Source organism: Syngnathoides biaculeatus, chromosome 5 (genome assembly GCF_019802595.1).
Source record: "Syngnathoides biaculeatus isolate LvHL_M chromosome 5, ASM1980259v1, whole genome shotgun sequence".
In the NCBI taxonomy this organism is placed as follows: Eukaryota; Metazoa; Chordata; class Actinopteri; order Syngnathiformes; family Syngnathidae; genus Syngnathoides; species Syngnathoides biaculeatus.
In genome coordinates this window covers 10,854,222-10,876,126 of record NC_084644.1, presented here as the reverse complement: position 1 = coordinate 10,876,126, position 21,905 = coordinate 10,854,222, and the positions used below count along the sequence as shown (strand labels likewise).

The window sequence follows — 21,905 nt, the reverse complement described above, 5'->3', positions numbered from 1 at the left end:
ATAAACCTTTTCTTTGGCCTTCCTCTCGCCCTTTTGCCAGGCAGCTCCAACCTCAGCACCCTTCTACCAATATAATAACTCTCTCGCCTCTGAACATGTCCATAGTCTGCTCTTTCGAACCTTGTCTCCAAGACATCCAACTTTGGCTGTCACTCTAATGAGCTCATTTCTAATCCTATCCAACCTGCTCACTCCGAGCAAGAACCCCAACATATTCATTTTTTGCTACCTCCAGTTCTGCTTCCTGTTGTTTCTTTATTGCCAACGTCTCTAATACGTACATCGTGGCCGGCCTCACCACTGTTTTATAAACTTTGCCCTTCATCCTAGCGGTGACTCTTCTGTCACATAGAACACCAGACACCTTCCGCCAACTGTTCCATCCCGCTTGGACCCGTTTCTTCACTTCCTTACCACACTCTCCATTGCTCTGTATTGATGACTCCAAGTATTTGAAGTCGTCAACCCTCACTATCTCTTTTCCCTGGAGAAGCACATATATTGTCTTACTTTGGCTAATCTTGATTCCTATCCTGTCCAGTGCGTACCTCCATCTTTCTAATTGTTCCTCCGCCTGCTCCCTGCTTTCACTGCAGATCACAATATCATCTGCGGACATCATGGTCCAAGAGGATTCCAGTCTAACCTCATCTGTCAGGCCATCCACTACAACTGCAAACAGGAAGGGGCTCAGAGCTGATCCCTGATGCAGTCCCACCTTCACCTTAAATTTTTCTGACACACCTACGGCACATCTCATCGCTGTTCTGCTGCCCTCATACATCTCCTGTAATATTCTAACATATTTCTCCGCCACACCAGACTTGGGCATGCAATACCACAGTTCCTCTCTTGGTACTCTGTCATAGGCTTTCTCTGGATCCACAAAGATACAATGTAGCTCCTTCTGACCTGACAAGCTGGAGGACAACATAATGTGCGCCTCAAAGCTGGGTAAAACATTTTGCTCAAAAATCTCTTGATGGTTTTCTGATTTCCTGACACCTGTGAAGGGCTCCAGTACCACATATCGCAAAGCAGCCCCAAACAGTGTTATGGATCCTTCACCATGCAAGGTGTCCTTTTGCTTGACGGGTTCATTGCGCCGTCCGTAAACACACTGATTGTGTGCAAACAAGTTCTCATGTTAAATATGTCGTTTCACATGATTCATTTTCTTCACGAGATATTGCACATTTAGGAATTAAACTGCATAGGAGCCAATAATAGTGAACACAACCACATTCATGAAAATCTGCCACATGCACTGATCTCATAAACATGGACACCAATTTAAAATATATGTACATTTTATTTAATGTCATTCTCACATTTGATTTTATTTTATTTTTGCTGTTCTTTGCAGCTAAAATGACAAAATTGTGACTACAATCTTATTAAAATGTAGAACTAACATGAATGCTTGCTGTAATTAATTTTTGAAGCCATTTATTTGGTGTTTTTTTTTAGGAAACTGTACTGATTGCATTCAAGTCTGACAGTATGAAAAAAGGGAAACAGTCTTGAAAAGATTTTTCAGGTACAAGTGGTGGACAGACGTGGCTGTTTATGACCTTTAAAGAGCTCAAGTTCTTAGGTTTTAAGGAATTTTGATTAAACTGGCAATACAGCAGGATTAAGATACTTAAAGGTCAGATTAGTGCATCGATAAAACACTCCTGATCTGGCAGTTTTTTTTTAACAGGATAATCTGCTCAGGCGCTGTTTTTCCAGTAACCTTTTCTTTGTGTCTGCGAAAATTGCCAAAGCAAAAACAGCAGGATCAACACTTTGGCCACGCAGTTCCACTCGTCTTTGTTGCCTTTTTATTTTGTCTGCGCTGTAAATCCCCCCCAACCGCTGCCCCCCTCTCATCTCCTTCTTCATCAGCAGCAATGTGGTCTTTGTCGTCATCCACGGGGGAGGATGAAAGACGTGACCCAAATTCAGGCAGAGACAAAACAATTGGCGACGCTGCCGATTGTGAGCAAACGTGTAAAACGCTGTGAAAGATTCAACGCAACACAGACAAAACACCCGCAGCGCCAACATGTTGTCACACCGCTATGGTTGCCTATGTATACACAACATGTGTGAGACAGTTCAATAAAGGGTTTCATATTATGGAAATTCACTTTTTAATGTTTGTCTACAAATCGTTGGTCAGCCATCAACCGTGAAACTAAACAAACCATTCTTTACTTCTACCCCACCGTGACATCACGGTTTGGCTAATTTAAACAAAACCACACCTGCCGTATTAGCCAATGACTTAGCAGCTAGCCTGGCTGAAGTTCCAGAGCCGAAAGAACCGGTTTGGTTAAAGAACTGTCGTCCGCCCATGTCAAAGCTAAAAGGTAAGCAAGGGTGCAGTGATCGCGTGGATTATCATTAGCTATCAGTGTCACCATCATTAACGCTTCTGACAATAGGCTCCCTTGCCTAGTTGCAGATTTTATTTTTGGAACCTGTCCTCTGGTATTTGCTTAAGGACTGCCAGAGCCACTTCTTCTGTGCTCTTTAAGTGCACTAAATTGCCACGAAATGGCATCAAAGCCCCGTCTCGTAGCACCGAAATGCCACAAGAAGGAGTTAAAGGGCCTTTCTTGGTGCCAATCATATACACACAAATGAAACAATGTGAGAGACAATATTCATGGGAGTTCATATAGTTGCACTTTTTCATTGTTTACTGCAGTACTTTGTCCCATGTCCATTTTCCAACACGCTTATTCTCACAAGGGTTGCGGGAGTCCCAGAGCCTATCCCAGCTAACATTGGGCGTAAGGTGGACTACTCCCTGAACTGGTCGCCAGTTAGTTACATGTTGCCACCATTACTGTAGCGTGCCTACACCGAAACCCCATCACTGTTTAATAATGTTCAAATAGTTTTTCAGCATAAGGGTGGGGGGTATTTATGTTTGGCCATGTCATGTACCACACTTCTATTTAATTGACAAGTCATCACAGTTGGACAGAAACCACCTATGTCCATCCATGTTCCTATCTGTCTTCCCGTGCGCCTCCCCTCTGTCAGGAAACGTTCTCATTTGCACACGCCTCACAAATTTCGCGACTAATATATTCATAAATGTGCAGCAAATATGACAGAAATCCTCCAGAAATTGCGTGTGAAATAAAGGGAAGTTGTCACTAACCTGGCCTGCAAACCAAAACCATAAATAGGATGTGGGCCAGGATGAAGGCTGGCAGACTGCGTGGGACAGATACCACACTAAAACCAGCCGGTTTCGACACGTCAAGAAATAGCGTCCAACAAAAACGCACGTTTCCTTTAAAACATAGTAACACGTGATCAGGAAATACCACATTTTGTCTCTAAACACTGCGGAACAACATGTAGCCCACCACAGAAGGACACTCACATACACAATGTTCTCTGTAATTATAAACAAATTCAGGATCACAAGTCTCCTTGATCGAGCGATAACGTGCTTGTCTTGAGACAACAAGCACAGGAGGCGATTATCGCTTCACGTGGCAAACACAAGGCCATTGAAAATTTCAGATGTTGCGGGCTCAAGGGACCTTTTAAAAGAACACATGCTTGGGAAAAAAAAAAAAAAGTTAAGTGCTCTCGTGCGCCTAACGAGAACAACAACTTTCATTGTGACTGATTTACTTTCGGGAAGTAAATAAACAATTGGTTCATTCAGGCAATCGTCAGCGATGACGACTTGGATGATGACGGTATACAAAGAGATATGTGTCTGAAGTTCCTCCCGATGCGTAGTGTGTGGAATTGTGACGGTGAAGTTCCCCAAAAATTCTACAAGAAGTGCCCCAAAAATGCACATGAAAGGACTCAGAAATAGGTCAAATTGAACAGGACCATCTCCAAAATGAACAGGAGGTACCCCAAAATAAAGAATAAGTTCCTAAGAAGTGCCCCAAAAAGGAACAGAAAGTCCCACAAAATCACATGAGAGAGCACCCCTATACGAACCAGTAGTTAACCCCAAGGAAACTTCAGCTCATTTCTATTCCAAAATTCAGTACATTTCTGAACAAAATCCCCAAAATATACCAAATATGTTTTTGTATTTACCTCTAGTTTCCACCTTTCTTTACTGACTCAAACAGTTCCAACTTGAATCTTTTCAGGTTTTTTTTTTTTTATATTGTTCTCAACTATTCAATAACATTTCATCCATCCATCCATCTTCTACCACTTCTCCGGGTCGGGTCATGGGAGAAGTAGCTTCAGGAGGGATACCCAGACTTTAATTTCCAAAGCAACTTCTTCCTGCTCTTCCGGAGGAATCCCGAGGCGTTCCCACGCCAGGCGAGAGACGTAGTCTCTCCAGCGTGTCCTGGGTCGTCCCCGGGGTCTCTTTCCGGTGGGACACGCCCGGGACACCTCACCAAGGAGACGTCCAGGAGGCATCCGAATCAGATGCTCCAGCCACCTCATCTGGCTATTCTGTAACGTTCTTTTCCTTAAGGGGGAGAGTATGTGTGCATGTGTATTTTTGTTCTCTGTTCTCTTTATTTTCCCATTATGTTTTTACGTTTTTATAATGCGGATCTTTGTGACACTGTTTACTTTCATACTTTTGAGTCCTTATGATCTGACGCGGTTTCCTCTAATGCTCTTGGGTCCGTGTGCAGCGAACGCTTTGTGTCCTTTGTGATCCGGAAGTCTGAAATGTTTCAAGAATTACCTATATAAGGACGAGAAAGACGGAGAACGAGGCTCCTTCTCACGACCTCACCGCTGCTCTGGGAAACTACGCTCCTTGGAACACTAACTACACGAACCCTTGCTGCCTTTCGTTTTTGGACCGGCCTGTACTTTCGCTAACTTGGAATACCCCCTGGGACGAACATTTGCTTGTTTGGGAACACTCGTTCAACATTGGTGACTATTTGCCCTTGTGGCTCAGCTACTCTATTCTTTGTACGCCCATTTTGTGTTAGCTATTTCATCGTGTATGTGTTGTGTTGACGTGTGTGCGATTAAATTGTCAGAAATGCAATACAACTGCCTTATCGCATTTTGCCTGCTCAAACAAAGGCGGCGTTAGTCGAAATTCACACGTAAGAAAACAATAACATCTCCCATTTTTCTATATCCTATCTCATTTGACATCATTCCATTTCATTCAATATAATTCCATGTGATTTTATTCAGCATTTAATCATCCAGAAACTGCATCTACTTATCACATAGACAAAACAGGTAGACTGTGACTTGTCGGTAAATTTCAAGACACATCTTGAAAAACTACTGCTGGGTCATCAGCCAATGGCTGACATGTATAGATGGATTGTGGACAATGGACTGACCACCAGTCAATTTTAGTGCACATTCCAGGAAAAATTCACTGGTTGTTGGTGAAATTCTAGACAAACAATGAACAAGATGTCAGGCTATTTAAAGAAATATGTGAAGTTGTGGAATTATGGTGGACGTTACGATATCTGCCTCACATTTCTGAGGATCGGGGTTCAAATCCTGGCCTTGCCTGTGCCTGCGTGGGATTTCTCCGGGTACTCTGGTTTCCTCCCACATTACCAAAACATGTATGGCATTTTGATTAACGACTAAATTGTCCATCAATCTGAATAGTTTTTTATTTCTATGTGCCCTGCAATTGGCTGGAAACCAGTTTAGGGTGTACACCTCCTCTCGCCCGAAGATAGCTGGGATAGGCTCCAGCACGCCGGTGACACCGTGCTACAGAAGACGGACGGAGGTGAAGGTGTATACAAACAACAGGTCAGAAGACATACGTTATATCCATCAATCCATTTTCTGAGCCACTTATCCACACAAGGGCAGGCACGGAGAAAGCATCCAAACTCCACACAGGTGGGGCCGGGATTTGAACCCCGGTCCTCAGAACTCTGAGGCCACCGTCCTAACCAGTCGCACCACCATGCCTCTCAAAACAATATATAGTTTTGTGCCGCACCTTATAAAGCTACAAGGTAAAATAAACCCCCTTTCTGTTCTTTGACTTCATTCTGATAGCATTATGCCAGACCTTCAGCATAGGCCTTTGGGACATAGTCTTTTTTTCTCTTCTTTAGCAGCGCGCAGGCCCTCAGTTGGGAAAAAAAGCTTCTAGAAATTTTCCAGCATGCTGCAGTTCACACATCACGTGAGAACCAGTCAAACAGAATGTCAAGGCAGGATCCGGAACAATGTGCAGGATTCCTGAATGTTCTGGATTCCAAAAGTCACGCCAGTGTATTTTTCTCCTCTCAAGTTTTTCTTTTTTTTTAAATAGTACAGCCATCCATTATCCAAACCACTTAACCTCACAAGGGTCACAGGAAAGCTGGAGCCTATCTTAGCTAGCTTCGGGCAAATGGCCGACTACACCCTGAACCGGTCGGCAGTCAGTCGCAGGGCAGATATTGACACCATATTACTGTGGTTGCCGCTTAATAGACTGTTTTCGACCAAGTGACTACATCCAGGGCACCTGGCCAGGTTGGATGGGTTCACTATACTGACGCGCTGTTCACTCTAAGGCTTTTGCATATAGACCGGAGTTACACAAATGTTTGTACGACTGTTACGAGTGACGCATGATGGCTAAAAAGACTTTGGAAAGTTATCAGTGCTCATTAGATGTTGTTTCAGGAAACCGTTAACGACAAGAAGTGCGCTTTGATCGACAATATCGAGCCATACGCCTTGGAGAAACACAAATGGAGCACACAACTGTAGGCGTCAGTAACCTATCCAGACATTGCCCACTATCTCCTCATCTCGACAAGCGCTTATACCGTGGACCAACTAAAAAATTATAAAGGTCTGAAGGCCTACAACCAATTCATCAATGGCTGGCTTCGTCATGCTGGGGTATCCATTGTATGCAACCTGTCTCCCCACACTGCTAAGGTTAGTTTATCACACAATGCAATTTAAATTATGTTGATTATACTAACAAAAGAGGTGTAGATTATTATTTTCGTTTATGTTACCTAGAGGGAGAGAAAGAGAGGTTTGACGGGGATGAGTTCCAAGTGGAGCCCGTCCCTTTTTCTCCACTTCCACGCATACATTTTTAACTCAACTCACAAAAGAGCTAGCGGTGCAGTAACTCGTTTTCGCAAACTTATTATAATGAAACAGAAAATACAGATTTTAGAGACATGCATTGCATTCACACACGAGTATTGTGCATGGCTGCTAGCTCTGCTAATACGAGACAGCCACAGTTGTCGCCGTTTGGTAGCGAACTGCCCCATTTTTCTCGCACTGGTTCTTGATCACAGCTGGCAGGTGAAAGAAAGACACTTTATAACGCCCATTTGAGCAACAGATAACATAGCAGCGCGCCCCCATTCATATGCCTTTCTGAAATGATTCCTGGTTAGTTTTGTGTTTTTACGTGAATTCACCAAACTAAGATGGCGCCCGCGTTCTAAATTGGAAGGTGTGTGACGTCGGACGAAAACAGTCTATAGTAGAGCACGTGGACTTGTTACCACAATGGACTTGGCAAACAACGGACTCGTTACCAGTCGTTGTTAGTACACGTCTAGACAAACAACAGACTGGTCGTCAGTCAATTTCAGGGAAAATAAAAACAAAACAGTGGACTGATCACTATAGTCAATGACTGGGCGCATAGAGAAACGCTGGCCTCGTCAAACCATTCCCACTCGTTCATACAGACGGACGATTGAGACTCGTCAATGACGCTAATGTGTTTTTGAAATAAAGGATGGGAAAAACCCATGGAATCTTCACCCAGGAATGTTGGAGCCGATTCAAACTCGGAACCTCCGAACTGTGCGGCAGATGTGCAAACCACTCACTCACCATGTTCCCATCAAAGGTATTTCTTCTTTTAAAAAAAAAAAAAAAAGCAAGTTGAACATGTGTTTTTTGTTTTGTGAAGTGAAAATAAATGCTGAATCCTACCTCCGTGTTGCTAACATGACATTTTTTTTTGTGTGTTCTGCTGGCTTTGCTGTTCAAAGTGAAATCTGGAGCAGAAGCACATTCATTCGGTTCATGTGTTCACTTTGTGCTGAGCAAGTGCTGAGCACAGCTTCGCACCGGGAAGGGCGTTTGGGGTGGGAGGAAAAAAAAAAACCATTGAAGATGGGTGGAAGGGGGGGGGGCTATAATTAGCTTCTCGGAGGTGAGCTCAACTCTTGAACTTCAACAAGTCATCAGATGGTGAGCACAACAACAGTCATCATCTGCTCAGAGGAAAGAACAAAAACATGTGAGGCATAGATGCGTGACTCGGCGTTTCGGTCACACGCAGGCCGAGCCGCCGCGAGTTGAGCTTCTTCATAAGACTGATGATGAAGGGGTGGCCTCAGTGTAGCTTCTGGGGAAATATGGTCTTCAAAAAAAAAAAAAAAATTCAATCTTTGCCGCCCCGCCGCCCGCTAATCAAAGAAGAAAACGGGAAGGACGTTCTTCCAGAATCACTTTTGGTTTACTCGTTTCAAGAGAAAATTTTTGAGCTCGTAAGTTATGTACTTACGGTTGCGACAAAGTAGGGCTCGGACTCACGCTCCAAATCTCATTTGCTGTTTGCATTCACAGTAACAAAAGACTAGCGAATCAGAAGCAAACAACTACCTTAATTCCTGGCCTACAGAGCGCACTTGGTTTTAAGCCTTACCCAGTACATTTGTAAAGGAAATACCATTTGGTACTTACATAGGCCGCAGCCGTGTAAAAGCCGCAAGTGCCCACATTGAAACATGAGATATTTACAAAGACGGTACACAGAGTTTAAAGCTAACGCTGCTGCACTAACGCTAGCGCCGCACTAACAGGGCGGTTAAAAAAAAAACATACTTGTAAAATCACTGATCCAAGACAGTAACACGCTAGCGCAGTGCTAACAGGGCCGGACCGGTAAAACTTCCTCGGCACATATATTCCGCCGATCTCACTCCTACCTTTTCCGCTCGAGTGCCCCCTTGCGGCCGTTAGAAAAAAATGCACAATTTAGCCACATCACCGCATAAACCGCAGGGTTGAAAGCGTGTGAAAAAAGTCACGGCACATAGGCTGGAAATTACGGCACTCCAAGTACAATTACGGAATGATTGTTCAATAAATGGAAAAATCCACTAGCCTGTTTTTGGCTGTCATGTTTGAGGTGCGGCATTCCCCTCTCTTTATTTTAATGGCTTACTTGAACTAGGAACCCTTGCCGTACTTTGACCCAAGGTAGAAACCCTTGTCTGTTTTGGCTTTCGGCGCAGGGAATCTTCACGCAAACTAGTGCATTCATGCCTTGGAGCAGACTGCTGTCTTTGCATCTAGCTAACGAGTTTGCTTTCGCTATCTTGATGTATAATATGATATGATAAAAAAAAAAAAAAATCACCAGGTATATAAAATGGCACTTGGACACTGTCTGCTTAATGTACTGAAACCAAGTGCCAACCACTCAGCTGCCTAGTGTCTATCTCATACCACTTCTATGACCTGGAAAAAATTGATGCGACTTCGTCACGGATGTTTCCTTTTATAAGTCAGCTAGTAAACCACTGATGTGAAGAAAGATGATCAAGTTCTTAAGTAGGGGGAGGGGAAGAAGGGGGCTTCATAAGAATCAAGAAAATTGGACTGATGACACAGTTCATTGCTACATCTGCACAATCGAGTACTCCATAGTCCTCAGTCTTTGCAGGTTTTTAGCTATTAATTCCAAACATCCATCCATTTTTTTAGCTGCTTATCCTCACAGAGGTCGCAGGAGTGCTGGACCCAACCCAGCTATCAACAGAGAGGAGGCAGGGTACACCCTGAACTGGTTACCAGTCAGTCACATGTATTTAGAAATCTGTAAAAGTTCTTTAGATTTCAGGCACATGAACTCCGCAAGTCGCAAAAAATCCCCAAAAAAAACAAAGATTTTGCCCGTGGCCATGCACAGGTGGCATGTCGAGGTGAGGTTGCTGATGACGACAACAAGACCACCAGACAACAAGACACCCAGGCGCAAGTGTACACCATGCCCAGACATACCCGTCTGACCACCCGCCACAATCATGACATCAACGCATTGCAAATATACAGTACTTCCTCTCAGCAACCATACAGGAAGAAGGTCAACTACTTCTTGGATATTTGTCACTCAGGTTGATTGCCACATCCTTGGTAGGAGGTCACACAGTTTCGGCGCGCTCGGGTTTTTGTTTCTGAGAAAATCCCAAGCGGCCTCACAAAAATCTGACAAAATGGAACGTCAGTGTTCCAAATGGAAATAACCGGGAATGCAAATGAAGGGGCTCAAGTCTTATATAACATGAATATGATTTCAAAATGCATTTTGAGCCGTCAGGACTAACAAGTCTGTGGACTCCGAAAGTCAAGTCAAGCAGATTAAATTTCTTGAAAACACAATTTGCTCGTCTTGAGTTTTCAAATACATCCACAGAAATAAAACGTAACCAAAGGTAAACAGCATAGTCCAATATAATAAAGTGACATTTCTACCATCTACATTGCTTCAAACCACAACAACCAATTACTTTTGTAGCGTTATACCTTTAAGAAGTGAGTGAATGAGGAAGCAGTAAGGATTGGTATGAAGGAAATCCAGCTCGGTGTGCAGGCGCCATTAAAACAATAGAGGAAACCACACATTTACGCTGTAATTCAAGAAAATGAATGCTAGAAGTCCACACTCGAAACTTTTATAACACATTTGTGATCAATTCTAATCCAAACCTTAAATGTTTGATCTGAGTTTGAGCCTGGATTCTTCATCGCGTTAATAGAAACGTTGACCCAATAGGACTTAAATGACTTTGTGGTTACTTGTTATTGCTATGACCAATTTTCTGTGTCCAAACAAACCTTGGAGACCACGTATACCAAGTGGCGCCCACCAACACTCAAGTGGACCACAGGAAGTGAGTCGGCACAAAGTTCTCTTGTTATTCACAAGTCCAGACGGAGGCAGGTTGAAGATGTCCACTTTTAGAAAACAAACAAGGCCTTGAACGTGTACGGCTTGAAACTTGCAGCCGCAATCTTTTCCTCACCAACAAACCAAAAAGTTATTTCTTGCCTTGTCATTTATATTCGAGTCAACAAGGAAAGCCTTCAAGTATATTTACTGTACACCGGGCCCCCGCACATTTGCGGGTCGGCACCCGAGGATTGAAGACTGCGGATCTAACAATCACCCAACAACGAAACTAAGAAAATAAGCAAAACAACCTCAACCAAAACTGCAAACATCCATCCAACCATTTTCTTTGCTGCTTATCCTCACAAGGGCCGCAGGGAGTGCCGGAGCCTATCCCAGCTGCCATCGGGCAGGAGGCCGGGTACACCCTGAACTGGTTGCCAGCCAATCGTAGGGCACATAGAGACAAACAGCCGCACTTACAATCACACCTAGGGGCAATTTAGCATGTTCAATTAATGTTGCATGTTTCTGGGAAATTGGAGGAAACCGGAGTTCCCCGAGAAAACCCACACAGGCATTGGAAGAACATGCAAACGCTACACAGATGGGGCCGGGATTGAACCCGGGTCCTCAGAACTGTGAGGCTAACGCTTTACCAGCTGAGCCCACCGTGCCGCCCAAAACTACAAACATTGTACTGTTAATAGACTCAGAGGTTAATACCATTGGTCTGTTGAATTTGTTTTCTTCTTTTACACCAATTATCTAGAGCCCATACATGGAAACCCTACACTGGAAGGCTGGATTCTACATTCAAACGCAAGTGTGCTAATCACTTGTCCATAGTGTTACCTACACCAAATATTCGCAAAATATTGCAATAATTTCACGCGTTATTCTTCAATTCCCACCCCAAAATGAATCCATCACCAAATGAACAATGAACAAGAACAAGAGGAGCTGCCGTATTGCTTATCTGATCTTTGATGATTGACAAGGATAAGACTAAATCAAGATTATACTAAATTTAGACGACAGAAAACTATGCTAGCTGTCGTCTCTCAGCATTCTCTTCCTCCCACCAGAAAGTTCATCCAACCAGCTAAGCAGGAACAATACAGACGTGCTGCATCTTGACTACACCGCCGGGCGATTTAAGCTCTTCCCTGCAGACTTTATTCTCACGCTTTTCCTTTTCCGGGATTTGCAATGAGGACGACAATTTTTGTTGTTAATGTCCTGGCAATTAGTCGCGGGAGCGCGGCCCTGCAGTGGATGTAAACAAACACGCGTGACCCACGCTGAGGTCAGGGTGCTGCTTTTCCGCGTGTCCGGAACGGAACACAATGTTCCCGGCAACGGCCTGCGGGGAACGCTCAACATTCCAGACTTACGTAACCGGGCAGTGGGAACACCCACAACGACAACTTGCATTTAAAGCTACTTCCATGCACTCAGACATTGTTTTCATACAATTTTTAACTCTTAGCATGCATCGTTGTATATCTTTTATACTGTTTATGCTAATTTTGAACCCTCTTGAAATGTTCTGTGCTAAAAATATTGAGTTACATAAGTTTTTTTCAATATATATATTTAAATAGATCATTTAAAGGGTAATTTTCACTTTTAAAACACCTAAAACTTGAATCAAGCCTCAATTCGCGAATCCCTCACCCACTGTCGGGTCTCTGACCATAGCCACGTCCCTCACTTATGTGCAGTCAACTCTCAAATATAACCATTCATAATTGCATATGATTATTTAAAGGATATAGTGGAGACAAATGGGGTGCATTTTGTGTCCCTTAAATGCAACGTTCCTAGCTCCTCGAAACATTGAAGGCGACCAGGAAGTTAGTGAGCGTCTCAAGAGTCTTAAATGTGCATGGAGGAGCGACCATCAGGGAGCCTCCACGGGCTACCTTAAACAATTCGGGATTGACCAATCATCTGTGCGCCTGCAAAACTGTAAAGACTGTGTTGAATATATTTGACTTGAATGTAATCACACTTAGTATATGAAGGATGACATTTGTGAGGATAGCAGTCATTGACCCATGCAGACAGTTAAACTGTGGCACATCCTGAGGTTACCTTTAGTCGACATTTCCATTAAATGAAACTGCTCATCTGTCAGTATCCTGGCTTCTTGATGGAATTTCTGGTGGGAGGAGTTAGCATGTAAACAGAGGAGTTAGGACCTCGTCTCTCTAAAAAAAAAAAAATGAAAAAAAATAAAAAGGAATGAGACACACCCATCGTCAGCTTCACCAAATAGCACCGCTAGCAATGCTAAGGTAGCATTAGCGCTATAAACAAGCCTTCATTAGCCATGACTGCTACCTAAATGATGTATGTGACTTATTGAAAATAAAACACTGCATTTTATGTTTCATTTTGTTTAATGTACAATGAAACAAAAATAAAAAAAGATCTGATAAGCATATCAGTTGATCAGAAATGCGGCTGATTGCGCATCTCTTCTGAATCAACTCAAGTGCCTTCACGGTTTCTGTTTGCTGTTCCATACGGTTGTTGGCAAACCAGGAACAGGCATTTTTCTTTTCATTTTCCACAGATGAATGTTCCGCCATAGTTTTAGCAGAGTTCGTAAAACCCACAAATGAAGGATAAATGACGGATGGCGCATGACTCAGTCATGCCTTTGGGTCCCAGATAGTTTGCTTTTAAAATGCAAACAACGAAGCCTGCTGTCGATTCAATTTTGCGACTAATCTTTGAGATAGCCAAGGCTAATCACCACAAAACCCCCATCAACTTATTACTGATTTCATTGCTATGAAAACATAATTGTCCAAGGAATTTTTCAAAGTTTCGAGAAAAAACTGAACATATAACTTCAAACAAATCCAGTTGCTTCAATCCAATATTTCGAGATTACCAATACTTAAATCAGTGATTCCCAACCAGTGTGCTGTGAGAAATGATCAAATTTCACCTAAGTGGTCAAAATATTATTTATTTACAACAGATTCCCATCTTTTTCTCTTGTTCTTAGCAAACAATTGTTTGGCAGTTTTCAGGAACCCAGATGACGTTTCAGCACTATTGAAGTATTGTGACTTTATAGCAGTGTGTTTGAGTCTGTATATTTTTGGCACAAAGGTATCCCAAAGGTCATAAATCTGACAAGAGCACAAAGGTTATGGACAAACTTTGTGACTACCAGTTTTGTTTGAATATGTTCTATTTTAATTGCCAATGAGTAAACCTCATTGTCCTCAACGCCGCCTCCTAACCTAAAAAAATAATAAAAATTCACCCTAGAGATTTTAATAGATGATTTCACAACTCAGCATCACGGTGCATTCACGTCCGCGTGAGAAACAAGAGCCTTCATCCAGGACTGTGAACGGGACTATTTATGGCGCCACTAAATTTACGCTCATGTTTATGCTCCATGTGAGCCTTCAGAGTTGCAGAGATAGAAAGTAAACATTGGCCCAAGTATTCAGTGTTGAGCTTCATTAATGTCTCTTGATTATCAATTGCATTGAGAGATGTTTTTAGTTTTGCACAACAGCTACATTTTGGAGCTACAAACGTTTAAAAAGTGTCACAAAGATTTTTTTTAAACTTTGTTTAATTCATTTAATCTGTCCTGTTAGGCCGCTGAGTCGTGCCATTTGGAGGATACGAAGCCTCGTCACGCTTGAACGGTTTAGCCATGTAACAGGACCGCTTGATACGGTTTTCAGCCTCTGTTGCTGTTTGGTGAGATGGATATTTATTTGAAACAGAAAAAGATCTTATAGGTTTGAGAAAAAACAGAACAGGGCACAAAAAGAAAACTGAACACCACCACATAAAGTACGATTTGAATTTCCGGAAAGCAGCGATATACCTTGGCCAAGAAGGGACTCTACGGGTAGCCAAAGGGTCACTCGCCCAATCGAAATACAGTAAAGCCTTGGTTCTCGAACGTCCCTGTTCTCGAACGAAAATTTTGAGATTTTTTTTTGCTTCTGTTTTCGAACAAAAATCTGTACTCGGAACACCCCCGCATTACTTCTTTTTGCATTCATTGTAATGGGAAACATCGATTTGGTTTTTGAACAAATCACTTCTCAAACCGTTTTCTGGTCGTTTGTGGTTGAGAACCGAGGCATCACTGCAGTAAAATATAGCAGAAATGAGCTCTCAATCAGAATAAGGGCACATCAAATCCATTTTTGTCAGTTTTCATAGGTCTCCACGTGAATGCTTGTGTGTGAAACTCTTCAAAAACAAACCTAAAACCTCCGTTAAGTTTCCCTTGTGTAAATGTAGCGCGCAATTTTAGTACAGCGTCTACTGAAAAAGTATTGGCCGAGCCGAAGTCGACATTTTCTTTCGCTCTCGCTTTCATCCACGCAGGCCATCTTTTGTCGTCTTTATCTGCACACTCAAGCACTCAAGAGACAGAGTTGAAGCATCAATGTTCTCAGCAAGAGCAGCTGAGAGGTTCGGTTAAAGATAAACTTGCGCCACGGCCCACTTCCCAGAATTAGAGGCTTTTTTTAAAAAAAGCGGGGGGCGGAGCAGTCTGTTGCCAACGACCAATGCGGACGCCAGGCAGGGAGGCCGATCCTCGAGGCTCAAGTTACCTAAAGTTCAAACTGCAGCAGGCAGGTTTTGCATGGGAAACTTCGGGAACAGATGTCAGAAGTCACATCATTTCTTTTTCTTGCAGAGTGGGGGCGGATGAAGTTCTGCAAAGAATCACATTTGCTGTGCTGGGAAACTAACCCTACCCACTTGATAGCACCCAGTAGCATAAGCTTGCGATTTTGTAGTGCACCAAGTAGTAAGTATAGATTGTCCCCATATATAGAGAACTCTTAATGTATCTGACAATACATCTGGAAAAATTGTGAACAACAGATGGTCACTAAAAAAAGCAATACGAATGCACCAGTAGAGAAAAAATATTTTCAGTTTCAGACTTGTAAGTTTCGAGAGTATGATCAACCCTTGGACAGTTTTATTTTCATGTTTTCCAGGGGGTGCAACTGAGATGTGAAAATTTCAATTCTCGGCAATGAACGAAAATGGATTTAATGACTAAATTGGGATATGAACTACGTCATGAAACAAATTTAACTCCGAAGTATAGGGAAATAAGTTATAGAAACTAATTCCGGAGGAGGGAATGAATGATTCTAGCAGCGAGTCTCTGAACGTTTGGCTTGGGCAAACATGAAGTTTAAAAGAAAAACGAGTTCAAGCCTGACGAGAATCAGTCAACACCGCCCGCAGAGTCACAATGTGAACTATGTGCTTGAGTGTTTCCAAAGCGACCGCGCCTGCAACGCCTCCGGGCTGCAATGTGAGTCAAGCAACACTTCCTGTTTGACGCTCTCCACTGTTCAGGTTTTCGTGACTGCTGATAAGCAAAAAAAAAAAAAAAAAAGGATTTTAATTCATTTATACCTTATCTGGCTCAATGGAATTTACAAACAGAATGAAACGGCACACATGAATGAGCGTGTTAGTAAACAAGAGACCTTTGCCAAGATGTCTATGTCAGGGTGTTATATTCTGAGTTAAAAAGTCATTCTGTGGGAATTAACAGGAATAAACCAGGAAGTATAAAACAATTCAGACGTTTAAAAGGTACCTTTATACAAATGGTCGCTTCTTTCCCACGGTTTCTGATTAATTGGTCCAGGATCATCACACAGAACCCAAACTTTCTGATACGTCGCTATCAGAAATTTCACTGGATTGTGTACTGAATGAACATTGAAACACTCGTTCGCTGCCATTGATGTTCAGAGGATGCCGGCCAGGATGTGGGCACCTACAATTTTTTTATTGAATGCGTGGGGGTAGATGATCATTGTCAGACGGGCGATTCAGAGACATCATGGGAGCTGTGGAATGTTACCACTCGATAGTTTCACAGGTTCTGACAACATCTGGGATGGGATTTGAATACATACCCATGCTTTCCACATGAGTCACTTCCGGTCTGTGCAGACCAACTACCCTCCCCTGCCCCCGTTGGGCAGATAAGGCAGAAATTAGTCACCCACAAGATGACAATCTCGACCTTTTGCAAGCTTACCAACACTAAATCTATGTCGCAGTCTCACGCAATTATCAAAAGTTCTGCATGATAGGTCAAGGTCTCACAAAATCAAAGTTTTGTTGAATGTTGTCTCGCAACCCTGTCAATTTTACGAGACGTCAGTGTTGTGAAATATGTCATAGTAAAAAGGAAAGGAAAAATTACAATGTAGGTTTTAACACTAAAGTGACAAGCTACAGTAGTTCTCGCGGCTCCCAACCAACCCGCTCGCCTCATTGCAGCAGCCAAGTTCAAAGAACGAACCATTTTATAAACTCATTTGGAACATTCACGAAAAAGATCCTACTTTGAATGAAATGTTAATGAATATAATATACGCCAAAGTCTCAAGATTCACAGACATTCCAGTGTCAAAATTACTCAAATGTGTTATCACGTTGGCTACCAAGCAGGTAGCAAAATGAGGAAAGCAGTTTTAATTATGATGATGCCAAGTGGAAGCCAAGGACGTTTCAGATGAAATCAAGGATATTGTCGGAGCTTTACACCCAATCTAGCTCCCCCGAGATGGTGCAACACAGTCTAATTTTTCACTGAATGATGCAAGGATTCCTGTTAAGTTACCCATAACCACCCTCTTTTTCCTCCCCCATCCCAATTCCCCCTCAAGTCACCAGGCTGGTGCTGGCGCAACCACGGCAGCCGACGTCATGGATCGTTGCGGCAGACCGGTGGCTGTCTTGAGTTTTGTCGCAACTCAGAACAACCGAGGAACCGAACAAATAGCGAAGTTGAAATTCACGGGCAGACATGTTTGACACATTGCTCTTATATAATTCTGGAGGTTGTGGGCAGAGGAAGGCGGGGGGGGGGGTATTTCTAAGAAACTGTGTTGTGGTGTGATAAACCAGAAATACAGCGGAAGTGTCGCATGGGCGAAAAAGAAAACTTCTGCATTTGCAGTAATTCCCCCAACAGAAAGACAGCATGAACAAAACCATTTCAGGTTATTTTCTTTTATTAACTAATGAACCCATTTTGTTCCAACAACACATTGTCGTGGTAGCTTACAGCTGGACCCGTGCCAGCGCAGAGTGTTCGCCCTTGCTGAAGACGTACGGTATTTGCGCGGTGTTTTTAACAATGCAATTCAAACTCAGTCCTTGGAACGACTCTTATGCGATTCAAAAACCTCCAGGCCGCAGTACTTCCGAAAGTTCTGCAGTTCTTCAACTCCTGGCGCCGATTCGACTCGAGAGGAAGTGCCGAGCGAGACCGATGCAAATGCACCGCGCTCCGCTCACAAAGCTGGATTGTTCCGTTATGGGACTTATGGAAATGAGTTTCGTCGTCGCTGTGCATGGAAGATGTGGCTCATGCTTCCCGCTACAGATTCATACAACTACGCTGGTGCAGAGTAATGTTTTCAGCACGTAAACCTCATCACAAAACAAGCGCAAAAATCAGACTTGAATCCTTTACAAATTTGCATAGAAACATATTTTACATCTATTAGAAAAATAAATTTCTTCGTAAATTAAATAACTACTAATTGCTGGACAAAGTCAACTGGTGAGAATAGTAGGCCGTGTCTGTGATCAAACTTTAAACTGCAGTCGGGAAAATTCAACTGCCACAACAGCGACTTTGCCTTCACTTCCATCTTTTATGTCCCAGGGAAATGTGGACGTTGCTTAAATGTATCCAGCATCGTGGTTTCAAAACAATGTCTTTAGAGAGTCCAACAAATTCACCTGATCAACAGGGCCAGTGTGGCACCGATACCGGCCACTCCAGCAAAGGCCATTAGAGTGTTCCTAATTGTAGACTCCGGGTCAACTTCTCGAAAGAACTCTACAAAGCCATCCTGAAGGGCAGAAGAAAAATCAATGGGATGATCAGTTCGGGAGTTCAGCGGTTCCATGACACGTAGACATTGCCGTGTTACACAATCACTTTACAGTCAGCCATGACTCACGAAACTTACCCAAGAGTTGTTTTCCACCAGCCAGTTGCGCTGGTGCACCAGCAGATATGACGAGATCTCCTGGGCCACTAGCTCCACGCAGTGACCTTGGCCCTTTTCCTTCAGGTACTGGGACACCACAGCCCCGAAGGCCACCAGGCTGGAGACACGGCCCCAGTTGGTGGTCCCGTCTGAGAACAGGCTCTTGGCAACTTCAGTGACGAAGCCCATGTTGTCCCCTCGGTCGTCCAGAGACAATTTGTTGATGATGCCTTTGAGTAAAAATGAGGTCCCATTAAACTTAGTGTCTTTCTATGATAATCATATTTGTCACAAGAAACGTGTCCATCTTCTCACGGTTACTTTGCCGTGGAACACTTAGCTATTCACATCTTGTAAAGTGGGCTTGTATCTAGATAATCCTCGCTTACATAAATATTTAATACTCATTGCTGAGGATACCTGAAGCAAATATAAATACCAACTAATCAAAGTGTTCTTTTGATCACAACTGCAACAAATATGTCCAGTCCTTTTCTTCCCCATAGTTCTATAGTACACGTTGTTTCTCACTTTTCATACATGTAAATCTACTCTCTTGATAATGTCGAATGCCCTTACAGTTTTGTTTTGTTATTTAAACATGCTCTTCTTATTGTTGGCTTTTTGTCGTGAGTTCCTTTCAAATTAAAACTGCTGCAATATGGTACTATGTGAGTACCTTGATGACGCCCATGAGCTTCAGAGAGACATTCAAATATTTGTTGACTACACCTTCAGCAAATACAAGGCCCAGTTTACAAAAGTGTCCTTTTATATCTTATTTACTTACTGAAACACATCCGCTCCCTTCCGGCTGCCTCTCTGGGCCCTTTTTTTTTTTTTTTTTTAATATTAATGCTGCGCAGTTGTTGAACATTACTACTCTGTTGTGTCTGTACAATGCCTATAGGCCTAAGAAATAAAACGAAAATTGTACTTTTGTGAATAAACTCTGAAAGTTGAACACGAAATCCAAGCCTGAGGAAAAATACCTTTTGAGTACAAGGCACTAGTCATTTCCTGGTTGTGAGTCGTAATGGCGGCCGAGCCTCAACTGGCACAATCACGTACTGTGCGTAAATTACACTCACACAAAAAAAAAGCAGAAGGCCCACTCACCATTGTACTTATATTTATGCTTTTCCAACAAACTCAACACGACTCTTTCCAAAGTCGAATATTCCTTGCTTTTGTTCCAGCGAGCCGTCGACAGGCCGGTAAAGTCAGTAAGGAAGAGGCTAATGAGGTTCCTGGTCTGGACGTCCAAGGCGTCGTCGCCGCCGCAGCTTCTGTTAGCGTGCTCGTCCTGGGGGTCGGGCGTACCCGGCGACGAGTCATCACTGCCTTCCGCGGCGTCGTTGCAATGGTTTACGGTGGCGAATCCAACCTTCGGGGGCATTTCCAGCGCCCCGGGTCGCGGCTTGGCGGTCCCGCTGTTGCCGTTGGCGGAGTCCAAGGTCGCCGGGGCCCGGTGGAGCTGCTGCGACGAGGCCGCGGCCATTGGGACGTGGGGAGAGCCGCAGAGGACCGAGCCGTCTACGATTCCATTTTGGGGTAACAGGCAGCCAATAAAGGGCCCGGTGACCTGTAACCTACTCATTTTTAGAGGCGTTTTTTTTTCTTTTCTTTGTTGAGGAAGGGAGGGTGAAGGAAAAAAAAAAGTCGCAGAATTGAACAAAAAGCCACTTTTGGTTCCAGTTCACGAGTCCGCAACCGCCATGATGTAGAAAGGCAGCAAGAAGGGAGCGCTCCCTCTTTTTATAACCACTGTTTCTGACGTCACCGTGACGCCACATGACTTGCAACCCTAAAAAATTCTGTACATACTGTACAAATTCCTAGTAACGGGCCGTTATATCAACCCAATGTGAGAATTAGAACACTTTTTTAAATTGTTCTAATTACAAACCATGTATAATGAATTTTAGGGTCTAATTTTTTGGGATACATTTTCTTTTAAGATAAACTGAAAATAATCAAACACTATTTTCTCAAACTGGATTTTCTTTATAATTCTCATTTTTTCCCCTCACCGATCATAAACACTGAATGGGTATCACAATGTATATTACTCACGATCATGGCCATAACCAGTACATATATACATACATACCTACATTAGTAATCCATATATGATTGATACGGATGGATATGTGATCCTCTCTCGTGGGATTAAGATAACAATTTAAAAACTAACACAATAAAATGGAATAATTTGAAAGGATTTAAAGAAGATTGAAGGGGAAAATCCCCAGGAACAAGCAAAAACTGAACGAGGATGCAGTCAAGGCCCGGAAAAGCATTTCAAGTGAAGAATTCAACTGTCTGGGGAAGTCAAAGGGATGCCACCAAATATTAAAAATTAAATTCAATATAACTAAGTCAGTTTGTTCCAATACTTTTGCTCACTTGAGAAGTAGATGGCTTCAAACAAAAGGTGCTCTGTACTGAGTTATTCAACACATCTAAATGTAAATACTGTAGAATGAAATATAAGATGGAATTCTGAACTTTTTTTTGATCTCACATCCATCTGGTAGGTGGTCGGCATAACTTGGTGTTGCGACACAAAAACTGCACACAGCATACGTGACCACATTTCTCAGTTTCAGAATGTTCCAGTCTATTCGAAAAGAGAAACATTCCATTCAGTCGTGAGTCATAAAATAAACACGCTGGAAGTGAAGTTTTGCTTCCCCCGAGTGGTGGACGGTGGCAAGCTCTAGTAGCCCTTGGAGTCGTGTGCTCAATAGATGGAAAGAATAAGAAGAATGAGAAGTTGATGATATGAAGAAAATGAGAGAGAAGGAAAAGTAAGAGAGGTAAGGGTGGTGGACCAGAAATTGCCAATGATATGTAAGTGGGGAATGGAAAAAAAAAAAGCACTAAAGATGGTGAAAAATGGAAAGGCAGTTGGTCCGGATGACGTACCGGTTGGAGGTGTGGAAACAATTTGGAGAGGTGGCTGTGGAGTTTTCGAC

The 21,905-nt window shown here is 42.9% G+C and overlaps 2 protein-coding genes and 1 long non-coding RNA gene across 5 annotated transcripts in view; 1 reads left to right on the top strand and 2 right to left on the bottom strand.

The window, feature by feature from the left end:
* tmod4 (tropomodulin 4 (muscle)) overlaps positions 1-13,098 on the bottom strand; it is a 58,660-nt gene extending 45,562 nt beyond the window's left edge. For 2 of the 3 annotated variants that reach the window (XM_061821368.1, XM_061821372.1), the window contains exon 1: positions 12,977-13,098. The gene's annotated coding sequence lies outside the window, so the exon portion shown is untranslated. Of the gene's footprint in view, positions 1-4,071; positions 5,565-12,976 lie in introns of those variants that run through there. The other variant, XM_061821369.1, reaches the window with a different exon arrangement.
* Positions 5,621-7,907, top strand: LOC133501526 (uncharacterized). The gene is made up of 2 exons (XR_009795213.1): positions 5,621-6,879; positions 7,708-7,907. It is a non-coding gene; the product is annotated as an uncharacterized LOC133501526 (long non-coding RNA).
* Positions 13,099-17,916: 4,818 nt separating the features above from the next.
* On the bottom strand, positions 17,917-20,664 carry mcl1b (MCL1 apoptosis regulator, BCL2 family member b). Its single transcript, XM_061821373.1, has 3 exons — positions 20,044-20,664; positions 18,904-19,154; positions 17,917-18,783 (listed from the first exon to the last, which is right to left on the bottom strand). The coding sequence occupies exons 1-3, from the start codon at positions 20,522-20,524 to the stop codon at positions 18,667-18,669; spliced, it is 849 nt and encodes a 282-aa protein (XP_061677357.1). The 5' UTR covers positions 20,525-20,664; the 3' UTR covers positions 17,917-18,666.
* Between the last annotated feature and the right edge of the window lie 1,241 nt (positions 20,665-21,905).